Below are 18,892 nucleotides of genomic sequence, written 5' to 3'. Positions count from 1 at the left end.
TGTACAGCAATTAACCACTAAGAAGAATATATGCAGTGTATTATTTGTTGAAACTGTACTTCCGATTTGATTTGAAGCTGTCTCACTGCTATCTGTTTATCAATAAACCTTTGAAAAAAAATAAAATAAAATATATTTCTCTTAAAAAAATTTCCTATCATCTTGTTTTCAAATTCTGTATCATTTTAAATTTTTCTTTTTATTCTCTTTAGAAAGGATATTTCATTCCAATCTTTCTGTAATTAACATGTTTTATCCTTGTTTTTTGTTTATAAAAATAATACACACTTATTAAACATTGAAACATGACAATAAGTATGTTCACTGGAAAGGAAAAACCTACTGTCATCTCTCTTATGGTTAGTACTATGAACTGTTTGTTGTATGTTTTGTTTCTTTTTGTATGCATAGGGTAAACTTTTGTTACTGATTATTAAATCAAAACATTGGAATTTGAAAAAAAAATAAAGTAAATAAATGTTCTGTAGAGCCTGGCTTAAAGCAAATGTTTCCTGATCACATGCATAAGACTAATTTTTTTTTCTACTGAATCAAAATATGCCAAGATTTAGTTTGCCCAACATACAAGCCCCTTTGATTTCACCTGGCTCCGTCTGAGCATTCGAGTTTGCCGTCCCCTCCTAAGCGAGGCCTCCCTGACTCCCTACCCTCCGTATGACTTCACAGCCATTGCCACCTTTTGAAGTTACTGTATTTACCTGCTGTTGCATAGTTAAAAAGGAGGGCTTTGTTCTTTTTTTTTCCACCTATCTTCTTCGGACTGTTTACTGCTCCTCCTCCTCCAAAAGATATACGCATGGGGGCGGGGAGATGGCTCAGTAAAATAAGTGCTTCCCTGGCAAGCGCAAGGGCCTGAGTTCAATCCCTGGTTCTGCCAAAAAAAAAAAAAAAAAAAAAAAAGGTCTCAAAAGACACATGAAAAAGTCACCAGACACAAATTTAGGCAGGAAGTGCACATGTGTCCAAGTGAGAGAAAATGAACAACTAGAGGGAGGGCAATGAGGCAGCCTCTCCCAAGCCTTCTCCCAGCAGCCCCTGCCAGCTCCACAGTGTGGACAGCTATGGGCCCTTGTGCAGCGGCAGAGCCAGGGCCCTGAGAGGTCACCAGGCGCGCCCCAGCAGCACACCGGAACCTCATCTTCCTGACTTGCTGTCGCCCTCCTGTCTTCAGGTCCTCCGTCTCTTCTTTGCCCTATCGGCCCCTTGATTTAAGGTGGTGACTTTTCCAAGGGAACAGTAGAACCTTAATAAGAAATCGGCCAGGGCTGATGGATGGCAGGAAGTTGGCACTGGCCTCAAGGTCGGAAGGAGTTATTTTAAACTATTCAGATTTACTAGGAGGGGAGAAGTCAGAGGAGGATTTAGGGGCTCGCCTCCCAGCAAGACATGTGGCCCTGTCCCGGAGCAATCAAAGACAGACACTTGCTCTGCTATCCACCCCCACCGCTGCCTCTGCCCTGCCACGGAGATGGATAGCCAGGCCTCTGGCATGAGGAATTTATTGGGAGCTGGTCAAATAAATTTGCAGCCTGGGATTTCAGCAGAACTTTGTCCCCCTTCCTTGCTGCAGAGGCCCTCATCCAAGGATGGGAGGTGGCAGGTGCTGTCCCTGAGCCTGTGCCTTTCTTTGGCAGTGGTTATCTCCCTTCTCCTGCAGCCCCAGAACCCAGCTCTCCTAGGTGCCCGTGATTGATGAGAACCTCAGTTCAGCTCCATTACCTCCTCTCCCGCTGAGAGCCCTGAGCCTGCTCCGCTGCAAACAGCGCTTCCCTTTAGAGACCCGGATGCCGGGTGGCCTCTTCTCCCAGCCGACCTGAGCTCTTTAGAGCTATAGGTGCCTCTTCCTGCCAATCTCTAACCAACCACTCAGTCTCCATCCATCCTTCAAGGCCCACTTCGGTCCTTGCCTCCTCCCTGGAGCCTTCCTTTACTCCCCAGGGAGACTCAGCTTCTGAACTCTGAGCTCCTTTTTGGGAATGAACGTGTCCCTGCTCTTTATGGCAGAGATGAGTGGGAGGCCTGTGCCAGGGCTGAGCTCCAAGCTTTGGCTGTCATAAGCTCCCTACCTCCCCACTCACGCTGCACCTCAAACCTCCTATCGCCAGACCCACACGCAAGACGTATTTGTGAAACTAAAACATCTGAGACGTGCAGAAATGAGTACGTTTTCCCGCACTTTAGCGCGGGTGCGGACAGGTGGAGAAGAGATGACAAAGGCCTTTTCATTTGCATGTGAAAATTTCAAGTATACTGCGATGGTTAGAGAAAAATGGAAACGGTGCATCCTTCAAACAGATCGTAACATTCTCTACTTTTGCTACAGCTCTTTTTATTTTAGACGTAAAACATGACTCAACTGAACTTAGCCTTTGTGAACTGTTCCCTATGCATTTCCGCCCTCCCCGGGGATAACCTAATGCCTTCATGTCAACATCTCTGCGTCTGCTTTTATACATTGGCTTCTTATAATTATTCCCATAAATAACAGATTCATTATTTCGCATGCTTTTAAACTTGCATAAGTGATACAATATGATAAGTGTGTAGCCCCCTGCAACTTGCTCCCCCCACACTCGATATGATAGATTTGAGATTCACCCAGGTAGACAGGTATAGTGCTGCTTCACTCATCTAACTGCTGTGGCATTCCACTGTGTGAATATATTCCAATTTACCCACTCCCTCCAGAAGGGACCTCTACGTTGCAGGCATCTTGTCCCCATTACAAGAAACAATTCGGGGCTGCTCACATCGGTGAGGGTCTCCGGGGCAAGCTGCAGATTATAACCCAGAGGAGAGCCAGGAAATCAGTGTAATAAATCATGACTCCCACTTTAAAAAATGTAAATAGATGATATTTAAAAGCATCAGGGAGAAAGAGAGGGATAAGAAATGTTTTTATTACTCCGGTTAGACATACACAGTATTACAGGACTTCTGTCACGTGCACCTTTATTTAAGATGACCAAATTTCTCCTTCAAATGAGACTGCCAGTTCCCACTGCTGCTAGCATTAAGTGACAGCGTCTTCTTACCTCTAACATCGCTGACGCTTGGTGTTATCAGAGTCAGTTTCCCCAGGCTGCCGTGTGTGACAGAGCCCGAACTGCGGGTCTTAATGTGGACATCCTGGGCTACTCCTGGGGTGAGGGTGTTTTCACATGCTTCCCACCCACCAAAACACCCTTTTAAGTGGAAATTGCATATTCTTTTTTTTTTTTCTTTTTAACCAATATTTGTGTATGGTCGATCTTATTGATCTGTATGATTATAAAAATATATTCTGGGTCTTCATCCTCGAAGATTCTAGGTATTGCAATACCTTTTCCCAGTCTGCAACTCGCCTTTCACTTTGTTCAGAGTGTCAAAGGACCTTGGCTGGCTCTGACACCCTGATTCACAATGACACAAAGAAAACCCAAGTGCAAGAGGCCCTCGGGACCAAGTCGAAGGCCTAGGTCTTTCTGCTTCCTCACGCACCTTATATGTTCAGTAGCTTAGAGATGGCTTGTTTTAAAAGTTCTATCCAATTAGGTTAGCATAAGCCTGGGCTTCCTGCAAGGGCTCAGTGGAGATTTAAATTGACCATGCTTTAGAACTGAAAGAAAAGATCGGACGTCTAGGCAGAGAAATCAGAAAGATGTTTTCACTTTGAAAATAACATTGGATTTATGCAAAGTTATGCTTTATTTAAAAAATAATTTTATCAGGGATTGGGGTTCAATCCCTGGCATGCCCCACCCCAGGGTGTACTGAGACCATGATTGAGATTGGGCATGGTGGTGCATGCCTATAATCCCAGCACTTGGGAGGCTGAAAACAGGAAGACACTATGAGTCCAATCTGTGTAGTGAGACCCTGTAGACCGTCTCACTGCACAGCTCAGACTCATAATGATCCTCCTGCTTCAGCCTCCCCAGTGCTGAGATTACAGGTGTACACTACCACATCTAGTTTCAGTGGCCAGCTCAGTGCACCCCGGTTTCCAGGGCCAGCATGGCATGTGGTGCCGGGAATCGAACCATGGTCCCTATGCTTGCCAGGGAGGTGCTTAGACTGCTGAGCTATCTCCTCAGACCCAAAGTTATCCTGCAGGAGGCCTATAAAGTATGACTGACTTAGGCCAAATGTTCTAAGGAGCAAATGGGGGACTCCAACAAATGGGGAACTCCTAAGGTTCTCGATTCTGCCATCCGTGTAAGCTCGCAGTGACACACAGATTTGTTATATTTTACAAATAGGCCACAAAAATGTTTTGTCCCAGGACATGCTGACCAGCTCCCCTGTCCTTTATGACTATCTGATAGAAGGCTGGGACCCAGAACAGTAGGTGTTTTGAAGCCGGCAGACCCCTAAACTCTCAAACATAGAGGAAGAAGTTGAGCCACTTTGGGAAAAGATACCTATTTCCTGGCTCAAAGCCCCATGTGAGTCTAATCACTGTCTCTCTGTCAGACTCTCTCTCTCTCTCTCTCTCTCTCTCTCTCTCTCTCTCTCTCTCTCTCTGCATAAAAGAGGGAAATAGAGGGGAAAATAAACACATATACACACCCCTACCCACTCCAAATCATATTCAGTACAATCTGCCAAGAGGACCAAGAAATCCATGACTCAAAGAGAACTGGCCTCTAGGCTGGGGGCTCCTTAGGAAAAGAATGGGGAGAGGGTCTTATTCCATATGCTGAGAACCCAGCACCATGTCTGGCACATGGAAGAGGCTCACAAAATGTGTCCTGGATGGAAAGATTGTGGGTGGATGGTGGATGGATGGATGGATGGATGGATGGATGGATGGATGGACACTTCAACTGAGTAAGTCCTGGGAAGGATTGTTTTCATCAGAACTTCCCAAGCAGGTGGCCAAATCTGGGAATCCTGTCTTGTTGCTAGAGCTGTTCATAAAAAATATCGAGTTGCATAACTGCAAGAAATAATTGCTTCTAATTGGGCTGAATTATTATAGCCATATAGTAGACATACTTTTATAACTTTATTAATTATTCAACTGGAAGCCTCTTACCCAGCCTGCCAGCATGTTTCCCTTATTACAGGGTGACAGATTCTCCAGTCCTTGGCTACTGCTGCTGCAGCGGATCCTCTAGGCAGTGGCTGCCTGCCTTGGGGCTCCTTTGGGGTCTGGAGACTGGAGTTGGAAGGTTGGACTGACCCTCATGGGTGGGCAGGGAGTCGGAAGTTGCCATGGACGACAGAGCTATCCCAAGGGCTCCTCCTGGAGGCCCACACTGGCTGCCAGGTCTGCCTTCCCTGGTCCAGCTAAAGAGGCAGAGAGTGTCAGGCCAGGACACGCCCAACTTGGTCTCTCCAGGTCACCCCCTGCCAGATCCATTCCTGACTCTGACAGTGGGGTCCCCTCATGCAATCTGCTCCCTCCCAAGGCCATGAGAGAGCCTGCCATATGTTCTTCAGTGGTACCAGTCAGGCCCAGGTGCAGAGCAGAGCTCTTAGAACCGCCTCTTGCCCCATCCCTAGTCCCAGAGCCAATCACAGATGATGTGGAAGAAGAAAAGGCGACAGGGTTGCCCTTGGCTGATGCCAAATGCACTTTCAGGGGCTGCCCCAGGTCTTGCTGTGAGACCCACCCCGCCTACTGCCCTGCAGCAGGGCTCCGGCCCTCTGGGACCCATGTTCCAACCACCCTGGGCTGCTCAGCACGCAATACCGTTGCTCGTGTGGTCCCCAAATGCCCTCTGTTTCCATCTCTGAAACCCCAAATTGTGTCCTTCCTGGGGCTGTGGCTGTTTCGCCTTCCAGGGACTCTTTCTCTTCAGTCCCACTGAACTGGACCTCTATGACTCTGGCTTCAGTTACAGTCTTGCAGTCTTAGAGGCATGTGTTTAAGGTGAAGAGCTTTGGAAGGTCAAGAACGGGCCCTGCATTCCCTCAAGCCTTCAACACAGCTTCCTCCCTCACCCCAGCCCAAGCCCCTGCTCTGGGGCCTTCCCCCGCTCCCCCAGGAGCAGAGATAGCAGGAATACTGGGTCCCACCCAGCTCCTGCTGAGCACTCACCCGTGCCTGGCAGGCAGCCTGAGGGGCTCCCTGGGGCTCTTTTGCAGCCTCCACCTCTACCCAGTGTGGAAAGTGGCAGGAGAGGGCTGGAGAGATGGCTCAGTGGTCTAAAGCACCTACTTGGAGCAAGCTTGGCAAAGCACAGGGACTGCGGTTCGATCCCCCAGCACCACATGCCAGCCAGCCCCACCCCCTGGTGGGCTGAGCTGGCCACACACACACACACACACACACACACACACACACACACACACACACACACTGAATAAATAAATAAATAAATAAAATTTAAAAAAAAAAAAAAAAAAGAAAGTGGCAGGAGAGAGCCCTGGAGAGAGATAGGGGCCTTCCAAGTGGGATCCCGGGAAACAGTGCCTGGTTCAAATCCTGCCCCTGCTCTCTAGCTGCGTGCCCTCTGCCTCAGTTTCCTCATCTGAAAGACGAGGATAAGGATGTCCATATTCTAGAGGGCAGCATGGGGGGTTAAGAGCCAGTGGAGGAGCTGATCATGACACCTCCACTCCCGCGGGACCCCGCCCACACCATCCCCGGAAGCACAGCCTGTGTGTGGGGCGCGGTGTCCTCTCCATGCCCACACAATGATGCCAGCTGGCCTCCTGGCACTGTGCTCCACGGGGCGGCCTCCCACCCTGCCTCCTGCCACTTCCCTAGGCTGACTCCCTGTGTGTCACTTACTTATTAATTTTGTTCTCAAGGAGCAGATGGCCAGAGCTGAGCTGGGCTGAATTACCTCCTCCCCCACTGCCAGCTCCTGAACACACAGATCCCGGCTCTCCCCAGCACAAGCCCTGACTTCTGGGGCAGGGCGTCCGTGCCACACTCTGAGGCTGTTTGTACCAGGGCCTCCTTACAGGAGATGAAGAGTGGGGAAGAGAGCCCCCCTCGACCTGAGCGGGGCCCAGGCCTCCCACAAGTGATCTGGGGGCTCTGGGGAGGGCTCCCTTCCTGTCCTGGGAGGTGGGGTGTCATCATAAGAACAGGATGGGTGAGAAGGACAGCTGCCCACAGTCCTGTGTCCTGGGGTCCACAGGTTGCCCCCGGCCCCGCCAATCTCATCCTCATCCTGATAATGGGTGGGATCCTCAGCAGGGCAGGGCACTCAGATGTTAGGTGACAGTAGAGGGAGGAACTGGCCTCCCCACAGGATCCCAGAACATCACCAAAGCCACCCACCTCAAAAGGAGGGGGGCAGGGACCAAGGATGAAGGTGACACCAGCAGCAGCGAGTGGTCAGGCAGGCCAACTGGGCTGCCTTCCTGCCATGGTCCCCTTCCCCTGAGCTCCACAGCCTTCAGACCCCAGAACTCAGGACTGAGGCTGGGTTGTGCTCCCAACTCCCCTCCTGGTCTTTTCCAGCAAAATGCATTAAATGGAACTCGGCATGCAGCAGCGGAGCCGCCTGCGAGGCCAGGGCCTGGCTCTTCCGCCCGACATTGGCATTCAGGGGAACAGCAGCTCCTCTTGTTCACAGACCTTGAAAAAGCATTTGCCGCGCGTCCATGGCTCCCTTCTGTCCCCGTCACAGTGGCTGCACCCCAGTGCGCAGGGCTGACACAGCGTCCACCGTCCCGGGGACGCCCACGGGCGCTCCGGCTGCCGGCAGAAGGTGGCACAGGCGAGTCTGCGAGCGGCCGCGGGCTGGGCAGCGCCACGCGGAACAGCAAGCATAATTGCTTTGTGGTGATTCATCTGGAGTTGCTTTAACCTTGACAGCGGCTCAATGTAGTGAAAAGCGCATCCTGGAGAGGGCTGCAGCCTCCAGTTGGCACAATGCCCTCTGCGCAGCCCCTCCTGGCCAGTGCCAGCCTACATCTGGGCCGTCCAGGTCCACCTGGGGGAGGATGTGTCAGCTCTCTCCATCAGATCTGAGTAAGAAGGTCACCAGTGTCCTGGATTAGGGAAGCTGGTCCTGGGTTTTCATTTCACAGAAACAGGGCATCATGGGATCTTAGGGCTGGAAGAGCTACACTAATCTTCCCATTTTACAGAGCAGAAAACTGAGGCCCAAACAGAAGAAAGAGCAGGGGCCAGGGGTTGGTTCCTCAGGCCTGCCGTGCCGACCCCACCCCTGCAGCCCACTGAGATGGCAATTGAGTGTGGGGCGAGCCTGTAATCCCAGCTCTTGGCAGGCTGTAAACATGCGGATCACTATGAGTCTGATCTAGTGGTAAGACCCTGAACACCCAGTAGATCCTTCTCTAAAATACAAAAGAAAAAAAAAGAAAAAAAAGAAAGAAAGAAAGAAAGAAAGAAAGAAAGAAAGAAAGAAAGAAAGAAAAGAAAAAGAAAAAGAAAAAAAGAAAGAGAAGGAAGAACTTAGCCAGGGGCACCCTGGCAGAGACAGGAGACCACTTTCCTGAGTGTTGGGGCACAGGGCTTCTGCTGTGGGCTGAGGGTTCGCATCCTCCCAAATTCAGAAGTTGAAGCCTCCTTAATCCCCAATATGGTGGTAAGCAGGGGTGAGGCCTTTTCAGGGCCACGATGCCATTAGGGTGGAGCCCTCCTGATGGGATCAGTGCCCTTAAAACAGACTGAAGAAAGATGGTTTCCCTGTCCCACAGGAGAACACGGGAAGGTAGCTGTCTATAAACTAGGAACGGAGCCATCCCCGGAATGGAGTCACGGGCACCTCAGGCCTAGATCCCACGCTCCAGAACCGTGAGGAGCGCATTTAGTTCTCTGTGACATTTCTGTTGCACAAGCCTGAACTCTGACAACGTGCATCGGCTCAGGATGGAGCTATGGGAAGAAACTGGTTCTGGTCCTGATCCCAGATCTGCTACTCAGGAGTTGACTGAAAATTAGAAGTCAGCCCACGGCCCTGAGCTAGCCCCGAGGAGGGCCAGGAAGGTCTGAACCTTAGGTCACCTGCACAGAGGTCCACATGATGAGACCCAGCTGCTTCGAGGACCCGAGGGATGCTGCAGGCACCTCAGCATGTGGGACGGGAAGCAGGGCCCCCAGCTCACACGTGGAGAAAGGACTCCAGGCCCGAGCCCCTGCTAGGCCATCCTTACAAACAGTCACCAGCCCAGGGATCGCACTCTAGTCATGATCTTCTCGTCTGTTCATGAGCTTCTCCACTTTCACCCCTAAAGTAGTCCTGCCCTGGGAAGCCCCGGCAGTCTCCAAAGTCCCACCATAAGCTCATGTTATCACTCAAAAAAAAAAGTGCTGCCTGCATATTCCATCTTATAGTAAATCTGTTTTTTTCTTTTTGTAATAGAAGAAACAATACTTAAATGATCCAATAGCTACTGTCTTTACACAGAAGGATTTAAACTCAGTAGCTTCAAGAATCTCTAGCAAAATCTTTTCAATAAATGGTACTAGGAAAACTGGATAGCTATGTGCAGAAAAAAATGAAGTTGTACCTTAGCTTAAAATATATACAAAAATTAACTCAAAATACAGTCCAGTGTGGCAGTGCACACCTGTAATCCCAGCACTTGGGAGGCTGCAGCAGGAGAATCACTGTGAGTTCGAGGCCAACATGAACTACATAGTGAGACCCTGTCTCAAAAAAAAAAAAAAAAAAAGGGGGCTGGAGAGATGGCTCAGTGGTCTAAAGCACCTACTTGAAACAAGCTTGGCAAAGCACAGGGACTGCGGTTCGATCCCCCAGCACCACATGCCAGCCAGCCGCGCCCCCTGGTGGGCTGAGCTGGCCACACACACACACATACACACACACTAAATAAATGTTAAAAAAAAATCTAAAAAAAAAAAAAAAAAGAAAAGTAAAAAAGTGGATCAAAGACCTATTATAAGAGTTGAACCTACAAAATTCTTTCTTTTCTTTTCTTCTTCAGGCTAACTTTGAACTCACTGTTTAGCCCAGATTGGCCTCGAACACATGCAGCAATCCTCCTGCCTCAGCCTCCCAACTGTGGGGTTACAGACACATGTGCATGCGTCACCAGGCCCCAAGTATAAAGTTCTGACAAGAAGTCACAGGGAGATATACTCATGATATAGAATTTGTTAATGATTTCTTGGGTAAGACACTAAAAACAAAAGCAACAAAAGAAAGAACATGCTACATTCGGCCTCATCAAAGTTTTAAGAAAACCTTTTAAGCATTAGAGACACTCATCAAAGTGTAGGAGACATAATTATAGATCATATATTCAGTTAACATCACAATATATAAAGAACTGCAAATCAGCAAAACCAAAACAACCTGATTTTAAAAATAGGCAAGGGGATTTTCTAAGGACGCTATACAAATGGCCAATAAGCACTTGAAAAGAGAAGCAACAGGGCCAGCGAGATAGCTCGGTGGTCTAAGCGCCTGCCTGGCAAGCACAAGGACCCGAGTTCGATCCCCAGTACCACATGCAGTGCTGGCCCTAGAACCACACCGGGCCTGGCATGGTGGCACACGCCTGTAATCCCAATGCTGGGGAGGCTGAGACAAAAGGATCACTATGAATCCGAGCTGCGTAGCGAGACCCTGTGCCAAATACATAAAAGATTTTTTAAAAATTAAAAAAGAAGAGGAGCAACATCACTAATTGGTAGAGAAATGCAAATCAGTCATAACATACCATTTCACACCTATTCGGGTGACTATTTTCAAAAAACAAATGAACAAAAAGACCACCAGAAAATAAGTGTTGGAGAGGCAGAGAAAGGGGAATTACCATGCACTGCAGGAAGGGACGCAGGGTGGTCTGGCCAAACCATGCAGAACTGCAGAGCGATTGCTCCAACAACTGAACACGGAATTGCAGGTGGTCTGGGTGCCCTGGCTTCTGGCTATAAATCCCAAAGCCACGGTGGGGGGCGCGCTGAGCACTGGTCCACCTGCATTCATAGCAGCAGAGTTCACGACAGCCAAACTGCAGAAGCAACGTAAGCGCCCACTGCCAGGAGAAAGCAGGAAGGAAAACGCATTCCACACGTACAGAGAGCCTTAGAAAGGAGGGAAATTCCGACACGCTACACCTTGGATAAACCTCAGGGACACTGGGCCACACGAAACACACCAGTTCCAAAGAAGGCTAAGCTTTGTACGATGCCACCTACACGAAGCTCAGCCAAGCGGTCAAAGGCAGAGACAGAAAGCAGAGTGAGCGGTGGTCCCAGGGACTGCGGTGGGGACAAGGGACTTATGGCTAACGGGCAGCATTTCAGCTGGGAAAATGAAAAATTCTGGCTGGTGGTGACGGTCACATAACACAATGTAGATGGGCTAATGGCACATTATATATGCCTGAAAATGGTTAACTTGGGAAATGTGTTATGAGTAGTTTGCCTTTTTTTTTTTTTTTTTTTTTAAAGTCTCCAGCAAGCACTCACCTTACTCTAAGACTCACTAACCTACTGGGTCCCCACGAATCTCCCAGGTCCCTGGCTGGCCCAGGCAGGAGTGTGGCCCTATTTCTGGGCTGGTAAATATTTTCCTTTCATTTGCAAAGACAGCCAATGGTCCCACTCGCCATGCAAGATAAGGACTTACTGGACTTGGCATTCGTGGCTGCTGGCGGGGCCTAACTTGGTGACTGCTACCTCCGGGTTGGGAGCTGCTCTGCAGCACAGACAGACGCTGCCTCTGGGGTGCGGGAGGGGCAGCCAGACAGTAGGACCCTTGTGGACCCAGATCCCACGCTTTCTCCTGGGGGCGTGAATGAGAACAGCCTGGAGGAATCAAAGAATATGTCAGAAGATGAGGCAATGAGGGGTAGGATGAAGCTCAGCCAAGCGGTCAAAGGCAGAGACAGAAAGCAGAGTGAGGCAATGAGGGGTAGGATGAAGCTCAGTCCTTTCTACCCCAGCCCTTCCAAGGAGCTCTGAGACCAAAACCCAAATCCCATTCTATTGCCCAGAATCCCAACTGCAAAGCACCATGGGAACTGAGACCAGGGACCCAGGAAATACAATAATTAAATAATACAATGAAAGCTTAAATTTCCAAGTTAATTCTTGGGTATCATTTATAAAAGTTAACAGGGCATATTTAATTTAGGAATTGGCTCACGTCCTTCTCCTTACAGCTCAAACCTCATAAATGAAATATACTGGATCATTGCCCAGTACGGAAATAAAAGTTATGAATAATGTTTCTATCTCAATCATTGTCAGTGCTTTAATATTCCTAATTACTTTAAAAAACTAGATATTCAATATAGGAAAACTTTTTTTTTCCTTTTTATCTCCACTTGTGAGATTAGTGCAATTTAATAAGAGTCACTCTGTCGTCTTTATTCAGCATAAACTGACATTTCAGCCTCTGCTCTTCATTGTAATATGGGATGGAGGGTTATGCCCAAGCACACAGCCCCCCCTGCTCCCCCATATTGGCCCAGCTAACAGCTCGGAACGATCCACAAAGCTCACGTGTCTGCCTTCTTCCTTTATGGAGCAGAAAGGGATCAGTCGAGGCTTTAAAGAAATTAGGCTATAGGGTTATAAGTCTGTAAAAGAGGGAAAGTCCCCACCCCCACCTGGGCACTAAATTTGTGCCCTTCGAGACTGTTGGACTCATAAATCCCTTGGCGGCCACAAAGGGCAGAGCAGGGGCAGGAACAGGATGATGGATCTTTATAACCCTCCCTGCCACTTCCAGGAATTTATCCTGAGAACAAATGGGGACAAGGGGGCAAAGATAGATGCACGAGAAGGATCCCTACAGCACTTTTAGCCAAGGCCGCGGGCCTCTGTCCATATATCTGCAGCCCAAAAATCTAAAGCAGCATATTTTTCTTGAAGTTCAGCGCCAACATTCCTGTAGCGGCAAAGCCACGTGGAACTGATCTGAGGTTATGCATTGTCTTATGTCACTAGATATGCTATGTCACATGTCACCGCACAAAATGATTGTTTCCCCCAGGGTGCTGCCCAGATTCTGTGGGTGTTCATGTCACCTAGGACATAGTCACCACCTACTTTTTTTTTTCGTTGTTGTTGCTTTGCTTTGTTTTGTACAGGGTCTCACTACGCAGCCCAGACTCATAGTGATCCTCCCATCTCAGCCCCCCAGTGCTGGGACTATAGACGTGCACCACCATGCCTGGTCTTGGGGGGCTGGCACAGCGTGCCTGGAGTTCCAGGGCAGGCACAACATGCAGTACCAGGGATTGAACTCGGGTTCTTGTGCTTGCCAGGCAGGCACCGAACCATCTCCCCAGCTTCTTACCACATACTTCTGAAATGGGAAAATTCTCAATTCTGAAACCCTCGGCCCCATAGGCCGAGGACCTCAGATAAAGGATGATGAACCTCCAGCGTGAGGAATCAGAAACAGCCTCCGCGCTCCGCAGCAAGGGGCTGGTTAAATACATTTGGTGATCTGTGGCAGGAATTCCACCAGGTCATGAAACATTTAAAAGGAGATTAAGGCTTATTGACAAGGAAATGAGCGCATGACTTAAAAAGTTGAATTTAAAAAGCAAATTATAGACTTCTATATGCGCGTACTTTGGAAGTAGCTGAATATGCAGTTATGCAGAGAAGTGACAGAGAAGACAACACCCAAAGACTTGCGCTGGTCATCTCTGGGGGGTGGGAGGCACCTTTTTGTCTCTATGTCTGGTGCGATTTGACCTTTCTATTTTTAAAGTTTTATTTATTTATCTATTTTTATGTGTTTAGTACAGGGTCTCACTACGCAGCTCCGCCTCGCAGAGATCCTTCTGTTTTCAGCCTCCCTCGCGCTGTGATTACAGGTGTGTGCTACCACGACCTGTCTCAGTTGCGGGGCTCATTGCACCTGGGGGAGGGGCCATGGGCAGGGCCTAGGGGGCGGGGAGGGAGGGGGCGGGGGTGGGGGTGGGGTAGGGGACAGGGCAAGGGCAGCGCCCCCACAGTGGCGCTGGGAATTCATCCCTTGTCACTGCACTTGCCTAAGCAGGCGCTTAGTCCTCTGAGCTATCTCACTGCCCGCCCTAGGTCTTTCTTTTTAGCATGGAATCAGAGAAAAGGAAAAAGGCAAACCGGCAGTTACTTCTAGTTGAACCAAACCAAGGCCTCTCCGCAAAAGCGTCCCATATACAGGGCTATTGAGAGCTCTCCAGAGACACACACTGCACCCACTGAGACCGGGGCCACCCTCGTCAGGGACCCACTGCAGTCCACACACCGGCAGCCCGGGTCCCAGCAGCATCGCAGCAGGCAGGCGCCGACCGCTAACAACGTGTATCCCGTGGCTGACTCTAGCTCCCTGACCTCTCTGTCAGGCAGATCCTTCCCTCCTTGGGAGCAACTGTGCTTCCACATGAAGATCTACTTCCACCTTGGGCTGTATTATGAGAGGTTTGGTGCCTTGAAGGCTGTGGTGGCGCACACCTATACTCTCGGTACTCTGGAGGCTGATATAGAACTGCTACAAGTTGGAGGCCAGCCTGAGTTACGTAGTGAGTTCAAGACCAGCCTGAACGACATAGCAAGACTCCGTCTCAAAAGACGAAAGTGGGGTGCAGGGATTGAATCCAGAAGGCAGGAAATAATTAAATTAAGAGTCAGGCTCAGGACCCGGGGTTTTGTTTGGGTGATGGTCCTGGCTTCACCATTTACTATCCATGTCCGGTAGAAGAGCGCAGCTTTTCCACTGGTAAAGTGGGGCCATTGATAATTCTCACATCAGAACGTCATGAAGATTAAATGAGCATATAAATACATGCTTAATGTACAGTAAAATTCAATACATGGTAGCAATCTCCATTTTTATTTTTCTGCACTGGTCAGATGGAACCTGCAGTTGTGGCATCAGACATCATGGTGGTCACTTACGGGGAATAAAGGCCATGAGCTTGGGAGGAGATGCCAGCTCAGATGTCACGTGATAAACAGAGGCCGGTGGAAGAAAAGCAGGGGAGGGGCCGCCTTCTATGGGGTGGGAGGGGCCGGCTCTCAGAGGCAGCCCTGGAGTCTGCAGTCTCCTTGTCCACTGGGCTCCTTGGGGAAGCTCCAGATGACCCACCCCTTGCCCCAGCCTTTTTTTCTTTTTCTTTTGGCAGAACCGGGAATTGAACTCAGGCCCCTGCGCTTGCCAGGCAAGTGCTTATTCCACTGAGCCATCTCCCTGGGCCATTCCCCAGCCTTTATGCCAGGCAAGAAACAAGTGGTGGATGCAAAGGATAGATTTCCACCAGCTGGAAGGGAAAATTCCCCAATAGTCAGAAGCTGCTTCCACAGGGGGTAGTGAGTTCCCTGTCACTGGAGGGTCCAAGCAGAGGTTGGAAAGCTCTCAGCAGGACATTTAAATATTCCATGCTCTGAATGATCATGAAAGTGAAAATTTTGAAATTCTCTCAATTCAGTGCTATGGTTCCCCCAAAACAGGGTTGGAAGCCACTTCTTAGGACTTCCCCTGCGTTCCTCAGGACTTCATTTTAGGTGGACCTGAGAGTGGTGGTGCTTCAGCCTCTGTGGTCACTTAAGGGAGAGGAAGTTGCATGTGGGCCGTTCTGTGCCAACCCTGATGCCCTTGTTGGGGTTCACTCTGCCCTAAGTAGTAAGAACGTTACCCAGGCCTAGACCACAAAGGCTTCCTGGGTCCGCACCCAAGGGGGATCTCGAGTTTGCTTCCACCCTCAAAGACCACAGCTGGAGGTGTCACATCTGGAGGCGTGGCACAGGTGGGAGAAGGAGACCACCATGGCCCCGATTCATCAGTCTCTCTTGGGTACCATGAGCCACGGTCGTGCAGACGACCCCGCAGTCCCCTGTATGAGGAGCACGCACAGCTCCAAGGCGCGCAGAACCACCACCCGCACCCCCACTACCGTCCAGCTCCCCATGTGCCCTGTCATGGAGCGCTCGGGCCCCTGCTCCCCCAGCCCAGCCCACCCATCCAGTGTCACCCCCATGCATGTGGCAAGACCCCAGACTCACCGCTGGAGCAGTCAGGGCCTCCCCAGCCGGGCTCGCAGTGGCAGGTGTCGGGGGACACACAGCGGCCGTGCACACACTCCTCCGTACACAGGGCTGCGGGAGAGGAAGGAGAGTGTAGTGAAGCCAGCTACCCGGGCGAGCAGCGCCCCTGCTCTGCCACCGCGCCCTGGCACCAGGGACACTCCACATCCAGGGCTCATCTTGGCTGGGGGAAGTCAAGCCCAAGGCCTGCATTATTTAATTAACTCTGAAACAGATCCCACAAGAGTATGATTTGTTCCTGCCTCCCATCCTAAAGTGAAACCCAAGTCCCAGAAATGACCAGGCTCGGTGGCTTTTGAAAGAACTTTCTCCCCAGGGATGAACTGCTGGGGACCCTGGGCAGGCCACCCTACACACTCAGCCCCTCCTGCGGCCCTCTCCCCACAGGAAGTCACCTGTCCCTCCATTTGCACCTCTTCCTGTCCCAGTCGCTTCCTGCAAAGGCCTGGAAACGTCCCGGGCTCCCCACAAGAACAGGTACCTCGCCCCCACCTTTCCGCCCCCTCCCCAAATGTCCCTATTTCGGGGCTCTCAAATGTCAGCAAATCTTCAAAGTATACAAATGCCGAGGAAGAAGCAACAGCTAATTATAAGAAAGTAATTAAGAGAGACATCCCGATGATGATAATTGTAATTAGAATGCGCCTGGCAATTTCTTATCACGGAGTCAAATGCTACAGCCTCCCAGCCAAGAGGCTCCGCTGCAGCAAACTTTCCTAGCGCACCGCTGAGGAGCTTTATTGACAGCAGTGTGAGGTGGGGAGATTACCTCGCTCATCTTCGGACAGAATTCATTTTTTTTTTTCTCAAGGTCACCCTCTGCTCCTGAAAGATCTGCTCATCTCAGTCCTCAGGGGAGGATTAGAGACCCTCCCACAGCACCACCCATGTTGAAAACTTCAGGAATCAGCAGCTGCCTTCCCCCTGTCCAAGTCTCCGGGACACGGATGACAGCTTTGGGTAGAAAGCACCCCGAGACTTTCTCCCCTTCTCCTGGCCTGGGCTGGGGAGCAGGTGGCCTCCACAATGGGTTGTGAGGGGTTGCCTGTCCCAAATGCCCCCCAGGAGAGCGCTGCCAGGTTAAACAGGCCCTCTGCTCCTCCCAAACAGATGCCTGCTCTCTAGCTGTTGCCCTAGCCCTGTCTAGGTGCCCAGCAAGGCAGGCCCAGCGGCGCGGAGTGACCCAGGCCCCCGGCACCCTGGGTCAGCCTGGCATTGGTCCTTATCCACACGGGGGGTTTCACGGGGGCTGTGGTTTGAGCTGAGGGCCCACCCGCATGTGGCTTACAGTCCTGGGGAGCAGGTGTGCCCTTCCTCCTGGGGAAGCAGGGTGGGCTCTGACCAGAGACCAGCTCCATTGCAGCCACGGCTCGGCAGGCACTAGCAAGACCACAGCCTGTTGCCCCTGCTGCCCCATTCCCACCGGACTCTAAACAAGGTCAAAAGGGTCACAGTCCCCTGAATACCCCAGACACTAGGCATCCACCCTTGGCTCACCACCAATGCCAGCTGCTTGGCCTGGCCAGCTCCCAGCCCTGGCCTCAGCTGCTGGCCCTGCCCTGTTCCCTGTCCCTGCCCCACAGCCTGCTGCAGTCCCCTCCTACTCCATAGCTGGCCCTGTGCGTCAGCTTAGCCCAGGGCTGCCTCCAGTTGCTGTCAGACCACAGGGGTCTCTACCAACACAAAGGGGACAAGAGCAGGCCCTGAGTTGGGTAGCTGCCAAGAGCACCAGGGCTGGAAGAGACTTAAGAAAAGAGAAATTGAGGCTATGTATGTGTCCTCAAGGACAGTATGTGGCCTCTCGGGCAGGCAGGAAGAAGCTCCTACAAGACAGAGGCCTCTGAAGGTGAAGAAAGTGGGGGGGCCAACAGCATAGGGCTCTGCATGTACAGGCTATGTGTCCCCCACCCTGGTCCATGTGTGTGGGGTGCTACAGGTGACCCCGCCTCCCCTGTGAGGCTCAGTGAGGAGGGTGGTGACACCCCTTCATCACAGACAGCCCTGCTGGTCCAGCTGAAGGAAGCAGGGAGAGAGGTCTAGGAAAAACGGCACTTGTGTGTCCTGCCCACTGTCCCCTCTCTGGCCCCAGAAAAATGACCATGGGCCTCTCCCTAAGGTCAAGGGTGCCAAGCAAGCTCCAGTCTCCACCGGTCTCGCCCCAAGTCCTCTGGGGGACAGTCCCTTGAGCACTCCCTTCAGACTGCAGGCACAGACACTCATATGTGTAGGACTCACCCGCAAAGCCCCAGGTCTTCCTCAAACCCCCAGGAATGTGGTCAGTGTCCCCACAGTTCCCCTTGACCCTGCTGTCCCCTCTGCTCGCTGTCCTGGTGTGATACCTGTGTTGTCTGCTTGTTAAAGCCTCAATCCATTCACACTTCACAGGGCTGTCTGAACAGTGCCGTGCGAAGCCTGAAATACTGACAGGGCATTTGGCCACTTCATGTCTGAACAGGGGTTGGGGTGCTGCCGGGAGAGTCGCCTGAGGGGCAATGAGTGTGAGAACCAGGATGCTCCCTGGAGCTGGGGCCGCCCTCTGGGACCCCAGGACCCGGCAGGCAGGGCGGCAGCCCCGTCACTGAGACCTCAGCCTCTGTCAAAGGCCATCCCGGCATCCCCTGGGGGACACAGACTGCACCCACCCAGCTTGTTAAAGCTTTCATGCTGCCCAGACACAGCAGGTGCTGGAGGTCTGTGGGTCCCACACTCAGCCGCCCCCGCGGGCCCCTCTGCAGCCCCGGTCCTCCCAGAGCTCTGCCTGTCACACACAAGCACCCCCGTCTCTGGAGCTGTCCCTGGCCTGTGCTGTTTCTAGGCCTGTGCGCCAGGGTGACCACACAGGGGACAGCGATGCGGGCTGCAGAACAAGCCCAGACATGAGCGTGTCCACCCCGTAAACACCGAGCCACCCACCCTCCTGAAGCTTCTCCATCAAACTGGGAC

At 51.2% G+C, this 18,892-nt stretch overlaps 1 protein-coding gene across 1 annotated transcript in view; it reads right to left on the bottom strand.

Annotated features, from left to right (window-relative positions):
• The window catches only part of Megf11 (multiple EGF like domains 11), a 184,417-nt gene that overhangs the window by 130,821 nt on the left and 34,704 nt on the right, over positions 1 to 18,892 (bottom strand). Inside the window, exon 5 of the mRNA XM_023712643.1 lies at positions 15,908 to 16,000. Within this exon, the coding sequence (XP_023568411.1) occupies positions 15,908 to 16,000 (93 nt within the window). The remainder of the gene's footprint in view (positions 1 to 15,907; positions 16,001 to 18,892) is intronic.

The sequence above is a fragment of the Octodon degus genome, unplaced genomic scaffold (genome assembly GCF_000260255.1).
Source record: "Octodon degus isolate 3935 unplaced genomic scaffold, OctDeg1.0 scaffold00026, whole genome shotgun sequence".
NCBI lineage: Eukaryota > Metazoa > Chordata > Mammalia > Rodentia > Octodontidae > Octodon > Octodon degus.
Note: the sequence above shows the minus strand (reverse complement) of the source record. Positions and strands in the feature narration are given on the sequence as shown.